Here is a 23,934-nt window from a genome sequence, read left to right as displayed (position 1 = left end):
CCTGATTCATTTGCGACATACTGGCTTGCTTCCTCCTCTAGCTTCTATCTCTGACATGACTTGAAGTTGCTTGTGGCAATGTGCGTCAGTTTTAACAAAATTTTTGTAATTATTAGCCTTTACTGTTCTGTTCTGTAGCAACACTTTGGACTGTCTGCATTGATACACTAACAAATCCCAAATTCTCATTGACAGTGTGATCTGGCGCCACTTTTATGCGACTGGCGCGAAATTCGAATAGATATCGTCTTTCAGATGTAGAAACATGCTTACCAACCTTCGTTTATGTCACCCAAATACTTCTCGCTTTTGTGATTATTTTTTTCCGTCACTGTTTTTTTACCCGGTGAAATAAAAATCAAACGGTCTACTTTCGTGCTAGCTTTAGTTTAACAACTTCGACATCTGGTGATCTATAACAGGCGTGGAGCCTCAAATTCATCTCATTATATCTGATGGAATGTCTTTCACAGATGCTGCGACAACATTGCGAAGCCTTCCTGCACGTGACAACGTCGCTCCAGTGAATGCGACGTCTTCGACAAAAGCGGCCGAGTCCCGGATACTGGGTGGTAGCTACGCACCAGAGGGCGCTTTCCCCTACCAGGTGAGTGGCGTCAGTCGACCTGTGCAACGAGTGACTCGAACTGCCCTGCAAGAGCGAAGGAACTATCATTTCGGAGTGGCTGTTGGCTAGTGCAGGCATTTCTAGCTGATAGTACTTCGCTAGCTATGTCAGATGTAAAACGTAACTGTTTAGTGCAGGTTAGTGTTTTGGGCACATGTAGAGTGTAGTGTTACGTTTATGTTGTTGATAACAACGAGAGATTAAAGCGAGAGCGAATCACGGTGCCGGCCGTAGCATAATTCTCTCATACATGTTGTCTCAGGAGGAATGGCAATATGACAGTAACGATCATTTGAAGCCAAAATGTCTAGTAAAGATTGACTCTAAACTGCATACCTTAAGAGCTATGAAAACTGCCTCACTTTCGATATTATGAAGTAAATCTCTACACTTGCAACTTGTTTACTTTCCATGGAAATGAAGACAAGTAAACGTTACCGCTAAAGCGTATACCTTAAGAGATATGGGTTGTTCATCTTCGCTGCTGCGAGACACATCTGTGCTACTGAAAATGTGCTCATAGCTCTTACGGTATGCATTTCAGAGTCCATATTTACTGGACATATTTTCTTGTCTTGGCTCCACCCATAATAAGGAAGTGTTTGTTCAACAGTATCGAAGACGAAGAAGTGCTCACTTAAGGTACGCATTTTTTAGCCCGTGTTAACTGTTATTTTTAACCCGTGTTAACTCTCGCATCAGAGAATGTTGACCACTTCTCCTGGACGCATCACCATCAAGTGTTCTATATCCTCACTGCATGAGACGCCATGAGGGTTTCGAAATTTTTATCGGGGTACTGACGAGGAACTGTGTACCATTGTCTCCCTCTCCCTCTTTTGAGTTGAGCGCTGGTAAAGGAAAACTGCTCGCCCTCTAGGATTCGAATCATCTTCTTGGAAAGGAAGTGTGGCTATGGAACTGGGTAGAGAGAGAGAGAGAGAGACACGACATAGGGGATTAACCAGAATAACCTCGAAAAGGAAACAAAAATAAATAATTTTACTTTTCACACTTAACCTTAATGTTGGGGGTTTCTCGGGGATCGTCCTAATTTTCTTGTTTTGTTGTACAGTGTTTGTTTTTTAATAAGGAACTAATCTCACCTGTTTTCTGCTGACTGTTACAGTATTCATGTTTGTAAAACAATACTTTTAATCTTCTTCTGGAAACAGGCTAAGCTAAAATTCTATTGATCATTAATGAACGTACTTGAACAGACTGGAAAGTCGAAGCTTAATCATGAAAAGCACACTTTTCCATTTTGAGTGGGTATTCCATCGTTCTCACAAATTATGTGATTTAGCCTCCTATAGCAGGTCAGAGCTGTCACACACCGCATACTGCTATTAGTAATTCTGAAATAACTTATCATACAGATACTTCATTACTGCTATTATTATTATGTAAGTCATTATTATTAGCGATGAATTACCATTTAGCCCATTTAGAACTGCGCAGATTGGTAGTAGAGTAATAGTGGTGACGCTTGATATGTCACATCCCAAGATCATGAACAACGTTGCACTATTACGTAATAAAAAATAAGTAAGTAAAAACTCACTTCATGCATAAAATACATGCATTATGTTTCTAAATCCGAATTACTCCCTATGGCAGCTTGCAGGTGGAATCGAGCACGAATCACTTTGAACGATGGCTAGTGTATGGAAACGCACCACTTCCAAGCTCCAGGGCCAAACATATCACAAAAGATATTTCACTCTATGTATATGCTGATGGAAGAGTTATAGTGAGGTAACCTGACTCTGGTAGGTGTTGTATGTTGAAATAGTTCAAATGGTTCTAGGTACTATGGGACTTAACTTCTGAGGTAATCAGTCCCCTAGACTTAGAACTACTTAAACCTAACTAACCTAAGGACATCACACACATCCATGCCCAAGGGTGTTGTATGTAATTAACTAATGTAGTACTTGTGGTGTACTTGTTGATACACAATGGTAAGGAGAGCTGAGCTTCAGTGTGGAGCAGCAGCTGTCACTGAATGAAAGCTGGACAGATGCAGAAATGATAAGCGAACAAATTAACACAGTAAACAGATTTACTTAACTGGTATTTCTCCAAGCATATGAAGCGAGCTATCAATGTCGGTAAGGATGACACTTCCTTTACTAAAGTATGAACGATGGAGTCCGAGCGGCGATTGGGCGGCGTCTGCGTAGCTTCACATAGCAAACAGGCTCCATGCGTGAGAGGGCTGCGGGCTGCCGCCGGCCATCCTGTACTGCGGCAGCAGAGGGCTCTCGTAGTCCAGAACCTCTGGAGGCGTGGCTCAGCGGGCGTGTTCCGCTGGGTCCGCTGGATCCGACGCGAGCGCTATCGACGTCTGACAGCAACTTGCATTTCCGCTGCCAACTTTTAGGCCTGTGGGATGATATCGATATATAATACCACAGTACTAATGGCCAATGCTAAGGCAGAAACGAAACGTGTAATATCCATACACATAATGTTTACTAAGCGTCTCTCCTTCCACTGAAGATGTGCGTCCTGTTCCACTCCTTCATCGGCAGTTAGCATTGGGCTCAAAGTGGCTCTGAGCACTATGGGACTTAACTTCCGAGGTCTTCAGTCCCCTAGAACAGAACTACTTAAACCTAACTAACCTAAGGACATCACACACATCCATGCCCGAGGCAGGATTCGAACCTGCGACCGTAGCGGTCGCGCTGTTCCAGACTGTAGCGCCTAGAACCGCTCGGCCACTCTGGCCAGCTTAGCATTGGGAATTGTTACCACATTAGTTAGTTGATTTAACTGTTATAGACTAATTCCCTTATTCAGTGCAAACAAACGACAAGAATAAGTTACAGTAGGATCTCGAAGATGGTAGAGGCTGACTAGAGGGTTACTTTTATGTCAGGTAATGGTGGATTTAAATGGTTTATACTCGGACTACGGGAAGAGAATAACCACTGAAGTCACAGTAATCTTTGAATACGCTCCACTGGCTCCCAAACTAGTTTTGCTATTATGTGGGATACAAACTAGTAATCCTGTAAGTTAGACAGAGCTGAAAACAGCACAATGAGAAACCTCCAGCTGACAAATTTGTTAAATCAGTGCTTTATAAAAGTACAGTGTAATGTATGTCCGAGTTTTTATGTAGACAGACAGGGAGGGCATTTAAGACTCGCTTTCATGAACATTTACTCAAAAAAGGTGGCGAGAATTCATATAAGTCGAATTTTGCAGAAAATACAGTGTTTCTACTCCACCTTTGCTTAACCTGGTAATTTTTCATATTGTTGACAAGGGGTACAAAATGAACCTTCTAGAAGAATTTGAAATATGTAAACATTCCCACCAAAATTCAAAAGGTTTGTTGAATGATCAACTAACTTTAAAAGACAGACACTATTTTGATTACACAGTATCTCTTATACAATGTGAAAATTCCTTTTATGTATTAGAACTACACTACTGGCCATTAAAATTGCTACACCACGAAGAAGACATGCTACAGTCGCGAAATTTAACCGCCAGGAAGAAGATGCTGTGATATGAAAATGATCAGCTTTTCAGAGCATTCACACACGACTGGCGCCGGTGGCGACACCTACAACGTGCTGACATGAGGAAAGTTTCCAATCGATTTCGCATTCACAAACAGCAGTTGACCGCCGTTGCCCGGTGAAACGTTGTTGTGATGCCTCGTGTAAGGAGAAGAAATGCGTACCATCACGTTTCCGACTTTGATAAAGGTCGGATTGCAGCCTATCGCGATTGCAGTTTATCGTATCGCGACATTGAGGCTCGCGTTGGTCGAGATCCAATGACTGTTAGCAGAATATGGAATCGGTGGGTTCAGGAGGGTAATACGGAACGCCGTGCTGGATCCCAACGGCCTCGAATCACTAGCAGTCGAGATGACAGGCATCTTATCCGCATGGCTGTAACGGATCGTGCAGCCACGTCTCGATCCCTGAGTCAAGAGATGGGGACGTTTGCAGGACAACAACCATCTGCACGAAAAGTTCGTCGACGTTTGCAGCAGCATGGACTATCAGCTCGGAGACCATGGCTGCGGTTACCCATGACGGTGCATCTCAGATGGTGTACTCAACGACGAACCTGGGTGCACGAATGACAAAACGTCATTTTTTCGGATGAATCCAGGTCCTGTTTAGAGCATCATGATGGTTGCATCCGTGTTTGGCGCCATCGCGGTGAACGCACGTTGGAAGCGTGTATTCGTCATCGTCATACTGGCGTATCACCCGGCGTGATGGTATGGGGTGCCATTAGTTACACGTCTCGGTCAACTCTTGTTCGTATTGACGGCACTTTGAACAGTGGACGTTAGATTTCAGATGTGTTACGACCCGTGGCTCTACCCTTCATTCGATCCCTGCGAAACCCTACGTCTCAGCAGGACAATGAACGACCGCATGTTGCAGGTCCTGTACGGGCATTTCTGAACACAGAAAATGTTCGACTGCTGCCCTGGGCAACACATTCTTCAGATCTCTCCACAATTGAAAACGTCTGATCAATGATGGCCGAGCAACTGGCTTGTCACAATAAGCCAGTCACTACTCTTGATGAACTGTGGTATCGTGTAGAAGCTGCATGGGCAGCTGTACCTGTACACGCCATCCAAACTCTGTTTGACTAATGCCCAGACGTATCAAGGCCGTTATTACGAACAGAGGTGGTTGTTCTGCGTACTGATTTGTCAGCATCTATGCACCCAAATTGCGTGAAAACGTAATCACATGTCAGTTCTAGTATAATACATTTGTCCAATGAATACCCGTTTATCATCTGCATTTCTTCTTGGTGTAGCAATTTTAATGGCCAGAAGTGTATTTGCCACATTTTTTTCAAATTTATTGTATATAACTACTTCATATATCTTAGTTACATGGAGCTCGCACAACAACTTGTCATGTACATAGATGTGATTCAGTTACTTTAAACTGTCAACTTGTGTTTACAGTAATCAGATACAACATATACATTTTTGGACTCATTATGGCACTGTGCTTCTATGAAGAAGATACTGAATTTTCTGTAATCTGATATTTATACTTAACATAAAATGGAGCCAAGGTCTAAAGATTTATAATATCCCTAATTTTATAGGCTTCTGAAGATGAAATTTGGAAATTTGTGCCGGCCGCGGTGGTCTAGCGGTTCAGGCGCTCAGTCCGGAACCACGCGACTACTACGGTCGCAGGTTCGAATCCTGCCTCGGGCATGGATGTGTGTGATGTCCTTAGGTTAGTTAGGTTTAAGTAGTTCTAAGTTCTAGGGGACTGATGACCACAGATGTTAAGTCCCATAGTGCTCAGAGCCATTTGAACCATTTTTTTTGGAAATTTGTGTTAAGGGCTATAGGAGCAAACTGCTGAGGTCATCGGTCCCCAGGCTTCCGCACTACTTAATCTAACTTAAACGAACTTACGCAAAGGGCAACACACACACACACACAGCCATGCCCGAAGGAGGACTCAACCTCCGACGGGGAGAGCCGCACGGACAGTGATAAGACGTCCCAGACCACACGGTTACCCCGCGCGGCTCTGAAGATGAAAAACTAACCTGTCGAAACCGGTAAAGCAAAATAAAAATAAATTTGCAGCTGACGACTGAATTTAACTTTGAAATTGTAACTCTCTTGTTAGCTGAACTTTTTGCTTCTGAACTGACGGAATTTGGAAGACTCCAGGCTGCCAGAGGTTTCTCTCTGAGCACTGAACTAATAGTAATAATAATAATACCGAGTAGGTACCCCAGCAGTGTACTAGCCATTACAGAGTTACTGTTGTGTTGTGCTGTCAGTCATTTCGTTTATCGTTGCGAAGTGAATAACAAAGCAATTTCTGGTCTATTGTGGGTACTACCTACAGCTCGAAGAAGGGATTTTCATGAGATATTGAAGCATACGTGACATATATGTCTCAATTTTACTGTCGTAGAAGCTTGGTTCGAAGTACAAAGTATGTACGTAGAGGCTGGACTATGTGAGGGAAATGTTGTTCATATAATCGTTTTACAAGCTCCACTAACCCTCAGGGGTAGTAACATCAACATTAGCAAGCACTGTTGTACATGAATGGATTCGAAAGATAAATGCAAAGCAGTTGCAACCGGCGACATTCGCAGTCACCCTCCAGGTGAACTCAACAATGAACCAAACGCTACGCTAGTGACTGGCCTATACGTAAATGCAGCCCTGTTATAATAATATAAAATATACACGGTTATGTCACATAGGCTGTCTGGTAAAAAATACTATATCGATATATTTTGTTGTGGGGCATGCGGGGAGGGTAGTGTGGGTGGCAGTCGCGTGGGGGAGATAGACAGATCGAGTTATATTTATTCAGATTTTAAATTAAAAGTTCTTAAAACTACAGTGATACATCTATGATATAATAACATCTACCTTGAATGTAATCCACGAGATTTAATTTGATCGGGTTTTCTATGTTATGTTATGGGGCTCAGTATTGTGAATACATGTTCATAGCTGTTCACTTTCAAGAAAATTTGTTGTGCTGTTCCTTTTTAATAAAAAGAAATACATTTTTTGTGCCCCTCACTTCTTTTCTCAGGCTGTAAGCAAGTAGTCAACATTTTGGGCTATGAATCTCTTGCATATCAGAAGTACCTATGATATCTATATTCTTGTGCTAGGAAAACTACATTCTTTACTAACCACTCAGTCACTTACGCGGCATGCATTCAGTAACAAAAACAGCTGATGCACTAAACAGCAGACGAATGCTCTGCTGAAGCGGAGGGAACGCGAAATTGGAGATTATTATGGCATGGCGTGAAGCAAAGTAGGGGAACATGTAGATCTGTCATAAGCGGTGGTTAACAACCAGGCCAGTAGTAATCTCCTAAAGTTCTGTCAGCTGTAGATTCTTCGGTAGGAAATTAATCCACTAGTACCGGCGTATAGTCACGGCTACCTGTTAGGGAGCAAGAATTCCTTGGTTTGGCTAAGCCGCTGTATAACGCCATTTTCAACATCAAGCACTGTAGCACCTCTTACCTGCGAGTTCCTCTGGGCGTTCTCGATATGACAAATACTCGATGAAACCATCCTTCCTCTTTCGTCGTCGACCGCGGTGGTCTAGCGGTTCTAGGCGCGCAGTCCGGAACCGCGCGACTGCTACGGTCGCAGGTTCGAATCCTACCTCGGGCATGGATGTGTGTGATGTCATTAGGTTGGTTAGGTTTAAGTAGTTCTAAGTTCTAGGGGACTGATGACCACAGATGTTAAGTCCCATAGTGCTCAGAGCCATTTGAACCATCTGAACCTGTTTCGTCCTCACTTGTCGTCGTTCATGTCTTTGTGAATTTTAGAACTAAATGATGTTTATTCTCCTGTTAAGTAAGAGGAGGAATCATAATATTATATAACATTCGGTAAGAGAATAACGATTTTAGATTCTCAATTTAATGAATATTAATAGAATAGATCTTTTCTTAGAGTATTGTAACAATGGACTTAAACATGTCTTAAGAACTAGAATCGATTATAAATAAGAAATTTCAGAATAGTTGTAATATTGTCAGGTTTTTTGCGTATTGTTTGTGGCGGTGTATGTGAGTCGAATGGGATTCGGCAGCAAATAAATGCAATTTCCTGCCACACTTGCCACCTCATTTCATGATTAAGTCAACAAACAATTCTACCCCTTGTAGGTGCAAGCTGCTAAGTGAAATGCACAGGGTGTATAATTACTTAAATTAAGAAATAAAATAAAAAAGGTGGACTGAAACAATTACCTTTCCTCGTTAATCGAAAATATTACTAGTAATGATACCTATACTCCTGGAAATGGAAAAAAGAACACATTGACACCGGTGTGTCAGACCCACCATACTTGCTCCGGACACTGCGAGAGGGCTGTACAAGCAATGATCACACGCACGGCACAGCGGACACACCAGGAACCGCGGTGTTGGCCGTCGAATGGCGCTAGCTGCGCAGCATTTGTGCACCGCCGCCGTCAGTGTCAGCCAGTTTGCCGTGGCATACGGAGCTCCATCGCAGTCTTTAACACTGGTAGCATGCCGCGACAGCGTGGACGTGAACCGTATGTGCAGTTGACGGACTTTGAGCGAGGGCGTATAGTGGGCATGCGGGAGGCCGGGTGGACGTGCCACCGAATTGCTCAACACGTGGGGCGTGAGGTCTCCACAGTACATCGATGTTGTCGCCAGTGGTCGGCGGAAGGTGCACGTGCCCGTCGACCTGGGACCGGACCGCAGCGACGCACGGATGCACGCCAAGACCGTAGGATCCTACGCAGTGCCGTAGGGGACCGCACCGCCACTTCCCCGCAAATTAGGGACACTGTTGCTCCTGGGGTATCGGCGAGGACCATTCGCAACCGTCTCCATGAAGCTGGGCTACGGTCTCGCACACCGTTAGGCCGTCTTCCTCTCACGCCCCAACATCGTGCAGCCCGCCTCCAGTGGTGTCGCGACAGGCGTGAATGGAGGGACGAATGGAGACGTGTCGTCTTCAGCGATGAGAGTCGCTTCTGCCTTGGTGCCAATGATGGTCGTATGCGTGTTTGGCGCCGTGCAGGTGAGCGCCACAATCAGGACTGCATACGACCGAGGCACACAGGGCCAACACCCGGCATCATGGTGTGGGGAGCGATCTCCTACACTGGCCGTACACCACTGGTGATCGTCGAGGGGACACTGAATAGTGCACGGTACATCCAAACCGTCATCGAACCCATCGTTCTACCATTCCTAGACCGGCAAGGGAACTTGCTGTTCCAACAGGACAATGCACGTCCGCATGTATCCCGTGCCACCCAACGTGCTCTAGAAGGTGTAAGTCAACTACCCTGGCCAGCAAGATCTCCGGATCTGTCCCCCATTGAGCATGTTTGGGACAGGATGAAGCGTCGTCTCACGCGGTCTGCACGTCCAGCACGAACGCTGGTCCAACTGAGGCGCCAGGTGGAAATGGCATGGCAAGCCGTTCCACAGGACTACATCCAGCACCTCTACGATCGTCTCCATGGGAGAATAGCAGCCTGCATTGCTGCGAAAGGTGGATATACACTGTACTAGTGCCGACATTGTGCATGCTCTGTTGCCTGTGTCTATGTGCCTGTTGTTCTGTCAGTGTGATCATGTGATGTATCTGACCCCAGGAATGTGTCAATAAAGTTTCCCCTTCCTGGGACAATGAATTCACGGTGTTCTTATTTCAATTTCCAGGAGTGTATTTACTCTGGAACACCGTCACAGCGAGATTACAATTCAGTCATATAAAACCGACTGGCCATATTTATTAAGATTATAAGGTCACCTCATCAGACAGTTGTAAGACAAAATGATGATGCCGTTAAAAATTAAACATTAATTTGTTTAACTTCAGAATGTTTCTCAGATCAAGATGAACTACAGTTTCAGTTCTCTTTATCGAGGATAAAAATTAATGGGCGTGGAATTACAAAAAAATTATTTACATCAATCAATAGTGTGAGAAATTGCTTATTAATTCTGAAAGCACTTTGTAAATTACACTGTAGGTAATAAAGCAACCAGCCAAAAATTTTCTGAAAGGATTTTATTAAACCATTTCTAGTTCCAGGTCTGAGCCCATCGTTATGTGGTGGCGTTGATTTCTCGCAAGTTTTACATTTGTGTTCTGTAAAACTAGAGAGGGGTCCAGGAAAATGTATACAGTCAATGTTAATGAAACAGAACGGCATCACCGGCCGTAGTGGCAGAGCGGTTCTAGGCGCTTCAGTCTGGAACCGAGCGACCGCTACGGTCGCAAGTTCGAATCCTGCCTCGGGCATGGATGTGTGTGATGTCCTTAGATTAGTTAGGTTTAAGTAGTTCTAAGTTCTAGGGGACTAATGATCTCAGAAGTTGAGTCCCATAGTGCTCAGAGCCATTGGAACCATTTGAACCTCTTCGATCTATCCTTTGTCCAGGAAGATTATTATCTAAGTAGGGTCTGACATCGCTGTGGTAGTGAGACGGAACACTATCCAGTTGTAGTTAAAGGCGTAGATTTCCTAACACCTCTCGGATGACAGGTAAATCGATGTTTGCAGCATATGAAGACAAACATCATCAGTAACGGTACCTACTTTTAGAAATTAAAAAAACAAATGTGTATATTCCCACACATATTACTAAACGAGCAAACCCAATTCAATTATTCACCTCTCTTAGATGAGATCACAACCCCAGGATAGAAGAAAAACTTCGGACCCTAGTCCATCGTAGTTAAAAATGTCTTAGCTGATGCATAGCTTCAGTCCGGTCATTGTAGTATAATTGGTGAATGTGTAATGATGGATGCAGTTTGTTAAAAATGGCCATTGATGTAAGTGTACCTTAAGCTATGGATCGATGCCTAAGAAGCTGAGATTATCTTTGCCTTGTCATCATGTTCATCTATGTATTGTCAGCTTTGGGAATCAGTAATGTACTTGAAAATGAGGTTATAACCCGAAACCTAGGTTGTGCAATAACATTAATAATAAATTGCGAAACAAGGCTAAAAACAATGTTTCCTTAGTTAAATAGTAAAATCTTTTCTAAACTATTTAGCACGAAAATTTCGTCATACTTTAAGACACAACTGTAAATCTTGAAAGAAGTCAACGCTACCATCTGACTATGGGTTCCAGCCCGAAACTATTAATGGTATAATAAATTTCTACAAAGAGGCAACTCACATTGTGGAATAAAGACTCATATTGTGAGCTGCATAGAGCAAAAACACCACAAACGCTAAAAGCGATTCTTACAGAAAAAGTAGCGAAAGAAGCACCAGGATGGGACCGGACACCTCTTGATATCTCTACAGCGAACCGTCGCCGCGCAGTACAAACACCAAGTGTCGTCTCCTGACACGTTCCATCCCGGTACTAAATGCCACCGGTTGGATTCAGACCGGAAGATTCACGAGTTTTGCGACCGTGACAACCGAGAATTTCTCCGCACCTTCCGAAAGGCGAGGGACCCCCGCAGAATTTTATCAAAAAGCGCTTGCTATACATCGTAAACTGACTAGCGACTGGTAATGGACGGGCTCTCACCTTGGTTGGCTGAAAATTTGTCTGGGCGCAAAATTCAGCTTTTTTCACATTCTGTGCTCGGTGAAAAAGAAGTGGCTCATTATCTGCATAGGCTTCTAGGAAAGTCCGTGGACATTTCTGCCTATCCACCAGGGACCTCTCATAGTTCGCACAGCTCTAAAACAGCGCTTTGCTGTCACCAACCTGGGATCACCGTTACCTGAAGCGGACTTATCATGCGGCAAAACAATCTTTGGGAGAATTTGGGGAAACGTTTCGAATATCCGCAACTTGACCACCCAACGTGTAAAGCCTGCAGCTGGACTCTCTCAACATTTCCAACACATGGAAATTTTAAGGGCTCAAAACTAGAGATTTCACAAGACCTATCAATTTAGCCACAAATCTTAGGAGAATACAACAACAATAAATTTATTAACGGTCGTTTAACGACCTTTGATTAACCAGTTTTGTCACACAAAGTGTATGCGCTGCTCTGCTTTTGTTAAAGTACCAAAATCTTTAACTAGATGTCTAAAAATGGCCATAGGTGGGCACTTAGTATTATATATATGCAATGAAAACTTTATCTTAAACCTGAATTACCTAGAATATAACTTCACATAAGTAACTAACTGAAACCAAGCGAAGTCTGGTACCATCCCAGTTCCTTCCTCTTCACGTTTTGCCATAACATGAACTGCGAAAGTGGCTGATCGGACTTTTCTCTGGAGCTCTAAAATGTGTTTTCAATTCAAGTTCTGTTAAACCTAAATACCGAAACACATTTATGAATTTCTAGTAATGACTCAAATTGATCCAAGGTGCTGTATCTATCTTTTAAGTAAGTCCATGAACATTTGTCTGTAATTTATTTAAATACAAGACTTGCAATTTCCTCCTTAATTCTATTTCTCTCGGTAGTGATTTTAATAATTGTGTAATTTGCGAAAGAACCACATCTACTATTTATGGCACAAATGAAACAACTTTACGCTTCTGGTCAAAGAAACCTCCTCGTCTTCATTGTTTTTCCTGGAATAACACAAGCTATTTGTAATCTGAGCCGTCAAATATTTAAATCTACAGTATTTCTACAAGAATGTTGTGATTTACACTTTCAAATGCACTCCTGTTGCAGGCTGGACTGTGGTTGAGCGGCAGCAGTCGGCCGTTCTGTGGCGCCACCATCGCTGACGCTAACAATCTCGTCACGGCAGCCCACTGTGTCCTCTACACCAACGGAGACATGTGAGTGAATAAATCCCAAACACTCTTTCCATTTATCACTATTTATCTTATAGATTTGTCCACAAACTGGTAGCTTACGCGTTATCTTCCATGTTAACACAAATATTACAATTACATAAACGCCCTTGTGGAATTTCTAACTGTAAACAATGGGATGCAAAATATTTTGAGAACTTCAATTACTTTTCGCGTGATATATCTACGATTATGACATAAAGAGCATAGTACACTATTACGGAACAAACCCAGTTACATATTGGTGGTTTCGGGATAATGCCAAGGAAGGAAAACTAGAGTTTAAAATCAAGTACGTTATTGATTAGTGCTGCAAATGCAAGATGTCCACTTGTGTCCAACAGTATGTTTCCCTGTAGTCTTCATTAATTAGGTTCACTATTAGTAATTTCTGAAATCACTTGTGGTGAATGCTGGAATGGTTTCTTCAAGAAAACCATAGACAATTCCTTCTGTTTATCGTGGTTAATCTAACTGTGTCTTGTGAGCAATTAAGCTTATAACTTTCTTTTCTAAACTGTCTTCTCACAGGCAACAGTCTGAGGTGATACATAATCTATTCGTGATGAAATAATGTGGCGTAACGTCCCTTTGATAAACATATTTACCTTGATGTAATACATTATGACTCTGATCATTTATGCTGTGTGATATATTCACAAATTTGGAGCTCAACTGCATGTGAAACTGCTCTTTAACTTAAATTAGCCAACCGTGAGTTAAGACAAGTCTAACACAGGCGTTAGTTTCGACTCAACCATACTGTAGAATCGCAACAATCGGATATCGTCTCGTCTACGTAACAAGATCCACATTTGTTCGAATTAATTTTGAGAATACAAAAAAATAGGTACCAAATAACTCTTCCAAAAGAATTATGACCCGAAACATTTCGACAGACTCGGCCTTTGTTTCCCAATGACCACTAACAATCAGCAATACCAGTGCACGACAGGATACTTGAAATTTCGAAGTAACTGGTCAAAATAACCAATCTCGTTCAGCAGAGAATGGAAAAAGGTACAAAGTAACTGAATTAATACTGTCTACATGTCAGAGCGTTAACACTAAAACATGCGCACATCAATAATTATTATTTTAAGCACGACTTAGTAATGGAGTGAAATGCAAGAAAGTTCCAATGAAATAAACGAAAAGGCAGTTGAAAAATTTATAAAACCTTGGCTTTGCGTTAAATCCCCTCGTTACAAATGGATGCAAAATGGGGAAGATTCAGCTTTAGAAGCAGATATTTGTATCATCATCATAATCAACCATTTGTATTTCTGGTGGATAAGGGCATCCTCAAGGCTTTTGTACATGAAACACATTAAATGTACTTTATATTACAGTTCTGGGCTGTACACATTGGTTTTTTAATGATATGTTTGTTAGCGTGGCCATTTTCCGTACCAGTTGTTACATGTTTTCCATTGTTAGGTCTATTAGTTTTCCCTCCTTAAGCTTACTGCAATTAAAGAGTATTTTTCACGAGATGCGCATCGCCTTTATTTATAAATCATCTTCTGTGATATTCTGGAAATATGATGTCCATGCGTAATATGTCTCTACAGTTTAGTATTTATGGATTCAAAGCCATAGTTGTTTATGACATTGCCGTACAATTTCTTAGACTTGATGATGCCGAGAGCACTAATGCGCTGCTTCCTGGACTCGGGTAGGCGCGCCGGGCTCGGATCGAATCCGCCCGGCGGATTACTGGCGAGGGCCGGTACGCCGGCTAGTCTGGATGTGTGTTTTAGGCGGTTTTCCACATCCCGCTAGGTTAATACCGGGCTGGTCCCCACGTTCCGCCTCAGTTACGCGACTCGCAGACATTTTAAAACGTTCGCACTATTTCCAGGCTTGCACTAGACACAGACGGCTGGGGTACACTATTTCCATCCCGAGGGGTTCGGGGTGGCGGCAGGAAGGGCATCCGGCCACCCTCCGCAACTAACACTGCCAAATCCGTAGTAACACGGCCGACCCTGCGTTGAAGCAGGACAAAGTCCCAAAGGAAATGGTGATGATGACGATGGAAATGATCATGCTGCTTGTTCACATCTTCTGAAGACCACTACTTTTTCCCTCGCTGTTAGCAGATGTTGAAGTCGGATGAAACATGATTGCTCTTCCAATTTTCGAAATTTTTCACCTTTTATGATATGGCAAAAGCACAAATGCAGCGTTAGTAATAGCTCGTTCATAAAGAGATTATTAACTACCCAATATTTGGATGATTAATTTCAGTACAGAACTATAAAAGGCATTTGTTTCATAAGACAGCCATGAACGAACTCTAGATTTTCAGCAAGCGTCTCAATAGAAATGTGGGTCTGAATTATTAAACCAACCCAAATTCGTAGGACTTTAGAAATAGATTCAGCAACATGATATTCAGTAGCCATGCATAAATGAAGAATATGAAAAAGACTAGGTAGATCTCGCATAAAATATCGTGGCACCAGTGCAGGAATGCATTCCGTTGGACAGCTACATGATTCCAACCCAGTGTTCCGAAGGGGAGACAGCTTGACTGTTTGCCTTCTGGGCTTCACACTCCATTTCCAGTATCAGTGTCGATAATAGGCACAAATCGTCGAGTTTCTCCATTCCTGGGATGTAAGGACTCCTTATATACACATTTGAGTTTGTGCAGAACCCTCTGATCACGAGTCCGACTGGCACCTGGCCAGTTATTCATTACATGCTCCCACTGAAACATTGTTGATTATCCTTTGACGTTACACATCAAGTGGTGCGACTACTACTGCTACTAATTTGCGCAGTTTTAGATGGGCCTTTTTATATCAATAACAATAATAATTTGCATAATGACGATAATAATAATAATATTAGCAATAACGACAATAATAATGAGATGTCTGTACAATATATTATTTTAGAATTATTAATAGTGGTATGGAGAAAGTGACGGCTACTGCCTGGGCAATTTTTGGCAGCATGTTGTCTATCACGTTTTGCTTTGCATATATTCTCTATCGGTGCTCTAGTGACAGACTGTTGAATCTGAACGTCTATGGTTGTCGAATTATTGGCCGTACCGCATAAGTTGTTAATATAATCGTTCGCAGACTCCCTTGCTGTAGGTACCAACTTATGCGAGATATACGTTTTAGCATAGGTTTCAGCGGTCGAACTCCACTTTCCCTATCGCGTGGTGGAGGATCACAGTTGACTACCCACGACCACCATCCCCCCGCCTGCCTTTTTGTCAGTGCAGATGCGGGTCTACTTGTACAGGGTGGCTATAATTAAACTTACGCTATTTGCGCCGGTGTAGACGGAAAACAGTTTACCGTAATGGTACCCAACTTTATAGGAGTGATGTTCGGGATGTGCGCTGCAGGATTTGTGTCGTTGGTAGTCTTACAAGGGGAAGGCCTCAGACACGGCCAACCGATTCGGCTCAGATTTGGCAGGTCGCTTGTGTACAACCTAAAACAAAGGAATCTAAGATATTTTTGGTCAACACCCCCGAGTTTTTGAGAAAATCACTCCTAAAGGTTATGACGAGCAACCAATTCAAAAATGGCGGGATCGATAGATAATTGTAAGTAGAGCATGTTTCACCATCAGGTATGGGGTCCGAAAACGCATACTATCCAGAAATCGAGGTAAGAAACCTTTACAACTGCCGCGTCTGTGCCCACATGGTAAACGCTTACCCGCCGGCAGCACCGATAGCGCAACGGCCAAGATAACTGGCGGTGATTCGGAGTACCCGGGTTCGAATCTCGAAGAAACCTCGCGGACGTTATTTTTTCCGTTTGTATTTTTCCATATCTCAATTGATAGGGATAGGAGCATTAATGAGGTAATTAAATCAACAAGGAATGATGATAATAAGGTAAGCAAATAAAATTCTTAAACCTCTTGGAATAGTAAACAACTAAAATGATACTCCAGGTCACTTTACAATGGCTCTTCCAGTCACCGTTACGAGTCCTCACTTTTCTTCGAACAACTAGATGGATGGTACTTGTCATATAAACATTCGAAACAAATATATTCACGGCTACAAGAACATCTAATGAATGCAATCTTTCGACAGCTACACTGTTCCTTCCGAAGAGTCGGCGGAAAACAAACTTGGTTTACATTTAAAAATATGTCTTTTTCGGTAATTAATTTTGATGCATGCCACGCATACGATATCATCGCCTGAAAAATCGGTGCTGAAAGTTGGTTATGAATTATGCTGTGAATAGTTATTGCATCCGTGCGGTTGTGCAATTCCCGCTGGGTTTCCAGAAGCACACTGCAATTCTGAAGCCTGGAAATAAAGTTTTTAACCTGACGTTAGAAATAAACATTACACGGTTGGCATACAGGTGTGCAGTTTGGCGGTATTACTTTTACTGCGCACGTCGGCTGACCCTCGCCATCCATAAACATTGTGTCATATATTGTAGTATTAAATTGTCCACTCCAGGAATCCAATATTAGACAAAACTTGGTATCAGAAACGTATGGTTTTAAAACGTTCTCAAGAAATGTTCTGTAAATCGCATTCGTCAGTTTTCCGGATTTGGAGCAGGTAATGTAAACATTTTTCAATGAGTCGGTTAAACGATTCACCTCTTCTATAACCCGAGGACCAAATGTAACATTCGTTTCTTGTAAACACAGGAAAACCTTAGGCAACACTTTTACAGAGGCTGTGATGGCATATTGCGCCGTGTACGAATGTGTTAGTTTGTTTTTACTACCAACTGCGACAAGGGTTCGTTTTTCTCCCTTATGCGATAACGTGCGTCGAATGTTCACCCGATACTCGCATCCTGTGTGATCGGTGTTGATCACGTAATCACGATTAAAACCGGTCATAAGTGACGCTGTTTGCGTGCTGAAAAGAGCCGCCACTTTCTGTATATCTGCTATATTTTGTACCTCCTTATGAGAGACGTATTTAGTGACGTGCCGTTGACGAATTTCATACTCCGATTTGAAATTTATTGCCCAAGATAATGATGCAGCAAACGTAAAATCCTTGTTGGCCGTATATTGAAGCGCTGCACCTGCAGCCCACTCCTGAAGTATTCTCGTTGTTACATTCTCGTTACGACAATGAGATTCGCCAAATCTGTCGTATGTCCACTTATTTGTCGCCTGGTATTTGTCGTATCTTGTCCCTCCTTTAACAATTTCAAGTCCTTCTTCCTTTTCAGGGCTGTTGTTGCTCCATTATTTTGCAGTGTTTGTAAGTTCCAATTTGGATGAGTCCTGGCTAGCGCTACCGCCTTTACATTTACTTCAAGGGGTATAGCGCCGTAGTTCAATCGTTTAGTAACCGGTTCGTAATACTCATCGGGAACAGATCAAGCACATACTCCCAGTGACGTGGAGATTTCCAAAGTGTTATGGCCATTTTGCTTCGTCTTCATGGTATACTACTTCAGTATCAACAAAAGTCATTTCGTTCGTCAGCTCAAAAAATCGCTCGACGATAGCCGCTCCTATCAATCTGGAACGCCGAGAAATAGAACTGCCTGCTTCCGGTAGTGCATTGATAATGCATCTGTCTTGCAACACATTTACAAACCAAAACACAGCGTCGATAACTTCCCGCTTGCCATCGTCTGTGACAGGCTCCCAACTATATATTACAGCGCTAGTCGAAGGGTGTACATCCTCCATTATTCAGATTATGCACCAGAAAGATATGACACAATAAACAATGACTAGTTACTACGGCATAAACAGACGAGCTACAAACTACATACAGTACTCGTCATATGTTACTTACGGAAAAACACTGTATTCATTCACAAAACGAATTTCATTCGGCGCATTAACGACGGAAAAATCACTACATGTATCCACGAGGTTCGCGGCAGCCTAATGACGGAAAACAACTCTTTCCGATTGACTTATATAAGGCTCGTGATGGACACCTTCACTCTTCCAAGTTCACAACTACGATATGACGAAGAGGCAACTGGGACAACATAACTCTCCCCGCGTGCATTCCGTCCCGTGCCTCGGTGTAAACAAGCGTCGCACGGTTGGCTATCTGTGATCCCTCGTGAGGAATTCGCAGCACTCTTACTCGGAGTTGTTTTCATGTGACAAGGCTTAAAAGTTTAATATTTTACTAACACACGGCGTTTGGGAAATTATTTTGCCTACCTTAATATTATCATTCCTTATAGATTTACTTACCTTATTAACCCTCCTATCCCTATCAATTGAGATATGGAAAAACACAAACGAAAAGGATAACATCAGCGAGGTTTCTTCGAGATTCGAACCCGGGTTCTCCGATTCCCAGCCAGTTACCTTTTCTTTTTTAAATTATTTTTTTATTTTGTTCGCTTTTGTCCGTTGCATCTGCTCGGGGTGGACGTCATAAGACATCCGTTTTAAGTTCGTTGTTGATCGATTAACTCAGTTTTTTTATTACAGAGGGCAGCTAACCCTCTGACCGAACACGCTGAGCTACCGTGCCGGCGACTTGGCCATTGCGCTATCGCCAGTGACGGCGAAAAGTATTTACCATGAGGGTACAGAAGCGGCAGTTGTAAAAGATTCTTTCCCCGATTTCTGGAAAAGTTTGCGTTTGCAGACCCCATACCAGATGATGAAAAATTCTCTGTTTACAATTATCCATCGATCCCTCCAATTTTGAGTCGATTGCGCGTCATAACCTTTAGGGATGATTTTCTCAAAATTGCGTGGATGTTGACCCGAAATATCTTAGATTCCTTCGTTTTAGGTTGGACACAAGCGACCTGCAAAATTTGAGCCGAATCGGTTGGCCGTGTCTGAGGCCTTCCCGTTGTTAGTGTCATGAACTCATGACTTGCCATTAAACGCCGGTGATGAAACACAAACACCAGTGTGTATTACAGTTGCAGACAGTCAACATGGGTCTGGAGCTAGATGAGGAAGTCTTTACTCGTAAGGCTGTTTTATCAAAACAATGTCAGTAATGCTGCTGCTCTTCGCATTATTTGTCGTACATTAAGGAAATACAGACAGACCTTCATTCCATACCGGGGTTGAAGATCATGATTCAGAAGTTCGAATTAACTCGCGATATGTGTTTTGCTCGTGGGAAATCGACGGCCAGTTGCACCACAAGCTGTAGAAGAACTTAACTGTTGCCACGGCTGAGAATGCTGGACGCAATATGCGATGTTCAAGCAGCGAACGATCTGTGTCACGACAGCTCAACGTTCCATGGTCCACCGTTCGAAAAGTGCTGCGAACAACTGTGAAATGGTACCTCTAGTGCGGCTCCATACTGTCGTGGATGCAAACTTCTGTAACCTGGAACGTAAAGATAGTACGCATTTAACAGATGTTACCCTCTCATGTGGAAATTAAAACATATTTATTTCAAAGGTTTATTCGTTATGTCTCTTCCGTTTGTCTTTAAAAGTGTTTCCACGAAGTTTTTCTGTCCTACGATCACTCGTTTTTCATGAGGGCACTCTCAAGTAGCGAAAGCTTAACTAACCACATTATACCTCATATCACGCTGTAAGAGACTTGGACACAAAAACCCACAATAGCGGAGGAAAATGTTTGTTATGGTTGGTTTCAAAATCTAAGGTATAACTCTACGTAAATAAGTGGGAAAGCAGAGAACGCTATTGCATTCTGCTTGACAAACATATTCTTTGCATGTACCAACTGAAAATACCAAAACATTTCGCAATAGAATTATTTTGTGGAGCATGAATATTTGATTACAAGCTTTCTTCGGCACTCTTGTATACGTTCCAATTCAACTGACTGTAAGGTAATTAGCCAGTGAATCAGCTTCAAAAACCGATTTTTTTTGTTTTTCACCTTAAATCGATATTTAGAGGTTTTTGATTCGAACAAAATGTGGTGGTTAAAAGAACTGAATTGGGCATCATGAGGTTGTTGAAAAATGAGATTAAAGGCCTCTCGGTGTGTGTCCACAGCCATAATTCCCCTGCTTTCACATGTCGTGTTGTGGTTAGACTCCTATAAAACTTTTATTCAAAGTGATAGCCCTGACAGCGAATACGCTTTGCTTTTGTGTTTCCTTTGTCTATCTTTGGTTTTCGAGTGTTGTTATTCTTATAAACTTATCTGCAGTTTCAGTTTCTGCTATTCTGTCACTCACGAAAGTTATTACGCCCGTAATTAGTTTTAATGTGTGGAAGTTGGCACGTGTAAAGTTCTGTAGTTGATAGGAATATACTCTGGGTTTAATATGAGACCATTACTGTTGGCAAATGATTATGTGAGAGTGGTCGAAGCTGCAAAGTGGGTCCTTGAGGCAGCTGAAGACACGAGAATGTCAAGGAGAAAGAAGAAAAGGAAGAGAGAAGATGAGGAACATGTAAATTAAGAAAATTGTGCAACTGGAGTGTATTAGGGACAAGAGAGGTGAGTCAAAGATCAAATATAAAATTGGAGTTCCCGAGAATTAAATTTTCTAACATGTTTACTTTATGCACAAAAAATCTATTTGAGCTAGAGGGCTGAAATTTTTTGGGATATTTCAGGATACTATTTGGAGGAAAGTAGACTACAAACACTAACGCACTATTGACATGAAGGGAAAATACGTGCTCATTAGTTGCAAAAAAGTATCCTTAATTTTTCTTCTCAGTTGTAAATACTGTGTAAAGAAAAAGTAACTTTGTTCACTCATGGAGACAAACTTCTTGCATGTCTCTAATGATTGTGTGTTACATTAGTTCACCAGGTGGTCTCCATGGCCATTCGTTTGATACAGTTTCTGATCCGTTTTCCATTTCAGTCTCCAACTCATACACATTACATTTCCGTAACCAGACATAATGTTGTTCATAGATCTTACATTCATTTTTACTTTTGTGCCTACTGGAAAATAAAAGCCATGTATCTTTTTAGCAACGACAAACATAAATTTACTCTCATAGATTGCAATTATGCTTTCCTTCATTATGTGAGTTGCCACCCTCCACTTCATTGCTTGGACCAATCAGTTAAAGTGTTGGTGATTCTACTAAATTTGGCACTGGGCTTGAAGGGTGAGCCTGAGATTTGATAATAGTTAACCTCAGACTCAGATAGGCTTCACTTCTCTCTCTCTCTCTCTCTCGTTCTCTCTCAAACACCCACGCACACACGTGCTTTTCTTCATAAGGACAAATAAGTGTGAGGACTACAGCACACTCAGCTTAACAGCTCGTACATCCAAGCAGCTGACAAAAATAATATACAGAAGAGTGGAAAAGAAAAACTGTAGATGCGTTACGTGGCGATCAGTTTGACTTTAGGAAAGATAAAGGCATCAGAGAGGCACTTCTGACGTTGCGGTAGATAGTGGACGTAAGACTGAGCAAAAATCAAGACACGTTCCTAGGATTTTGCGATCTAGAAAAAGCTTTCGAAAACGCAAAATGCTGTAAGATGATCGAAATTCTGAGAGAAATAGGAGTAAGCTGCAGGGGAAGACTGGTAATATACAGTATTTACAAGAACCAAGAATGAAAAATACGACTGGAAGACCAAAAACGACGTGCTCAGATTAAAACGGTTGCTAAGCAAGAATGCAGTCTTTCACTGTTTAATCTATACATCGAAAAAGCAATGGCGGAAATAAAAGAAACGTTCAAGAGTGGGATTAATATTCAGGGTGGAAGGATATCAATGGAAATATTCGCTGATAACATTGCTGTCCTCAAGGAAAGTGAAGGTTTTGCTTAATGGAATGAACAGCCTAATGAGTACTGCACATGGTTTGAGAGTAAACAGGAAAAAGAGAAAAGTAATGTGAAGCACTAGATATGAGAGTAGCGAGAAACCTAACATTAATATTGATGATCACGAAGTAGACAAATTTAAGGAATTCTGATAGCTGCTCATGAAAGACGAAGCAAGGAGGGCATGAAGAACAGAGTAGCACAGGCAAAAATGGCGTTGATGGCCAAGAGAAGTCTACTGGTATCACACATAGGCCTTAATTTGAGGAAAAAATTTCTCAGAATTTACGTTTGGAGCATAGTGTTATACGGTAGTGAATCATGAACAGTGGGGAAACAGGGACAGAATAGAAACGAACGGTTTGAGATGTGTTGTTACAGAAGAATGTTGAAAACTAAATAGACTGATAAGATACGGACTGAGGAGGTTACCTTCAGAAAAAACGTTTGGGGAAGACAGTGACTGGAATAAATCCAACAAATAATTAAGGACGTAGGGTACAAGAGCTATTCTGAGATGAAAAGTTTGGCACAAAAGAGCAATTCATGGCAGGCTGCATCAAACCAGAAAAAAAGATCCACTAAAGTACTGCAATCTTAGTCCTTAAAAGAGCACAAAAACTGTGACGGTCTTCCATCCCAACAACGTATAGAACAATTAAATGTTCGAACCTGAGAAACGTTTTTCATTGTGTTTAAATCTTGTTCACCCTTTCAGTGGTGGCAAAGCTAGCGTAGCGATGCCAAGATGTATGAGAAAGCAGTTTGAACAATAAAAATTTCATTATTCATGTGCTTCTTATTGCTCCCAGATGAAAACGTGGTTACCTGAAAGAATAATTTGCGTTTAGGTAAAGTGATCCAGGTTTTGATTTTCAGATAAAAGCTACTGGTGGTTAAAATACATTGATCTGTTGATTTATTGGATATATTTAACATGTAGTAATTTTCATGTTTCCACATTGTCTTTCAAATTCAGGACATTTTCATTAGAGACAGTCACAGTAGTTCCATAAACCCAAAAGTAGTTTTAACTCTTCAGGTTTTCCCGGCGAGATATTGACATGTGGAATAATCGGGTCTACTGCCGGATGTTTGTGTCGCTCTGGCACAATATTTCGGCCATGTAACTCGTTGCCTTCTTCAGGCGCTACCTGAGACTGCCGTATTGGAGGATCTTGTCCAGTATTTTTACCCAGTGGGCGCTGGGTGCTCTCTTTGCCGTCCGCGCCCGCCTGGCGCTGCCTGTAATGTGTTGTCTCTTCCTTGGTGCTCCCTAGGACGTCCGTGC

General features: G+C 42.1%; 1 protein-coding gene across 1 annotated transcript in view; it reads left to right on the top strand.

Moving 5' to 3' along the window:
* The first annotated feature begins 460 nt into the window (after positions 1-460).
* The window catches only part of LOC124788541 (trypsin eta-like), an 86,648-nt gene continuing 63,174 nt past the window's right edge, over positions 461-23,934 (top strand). The window contains exon 1 of the mRNA XM_047255811.1: positions 461-607. Within this exon, the coding sequence (XP_047111767.1) occupies positions 461-607 (147 nt within the window). The remainder of the gene's footprint in view (positions 608-23,934) is intronic.

This window comes from Schistocerca piceifrons, chromosome 3 (assembly GCF_021461385.2).
Source record: "Schistocerca piceifrons isolate TAMUIC-IGC-003096 chromosome 3, iqSchPice1.1, whole genome shotgun sequence".
In the NCBI taxonomy this organism is placed as follows: Eukaryota; Metazoa; Arthropoda; class Insecta; order Orthoptera; family Acrididae; genus Schistocerca; species Schistocerca piceifrons.
This window is presented reverse-complemented; position numbering and strand designations above follow the sequence as displayed.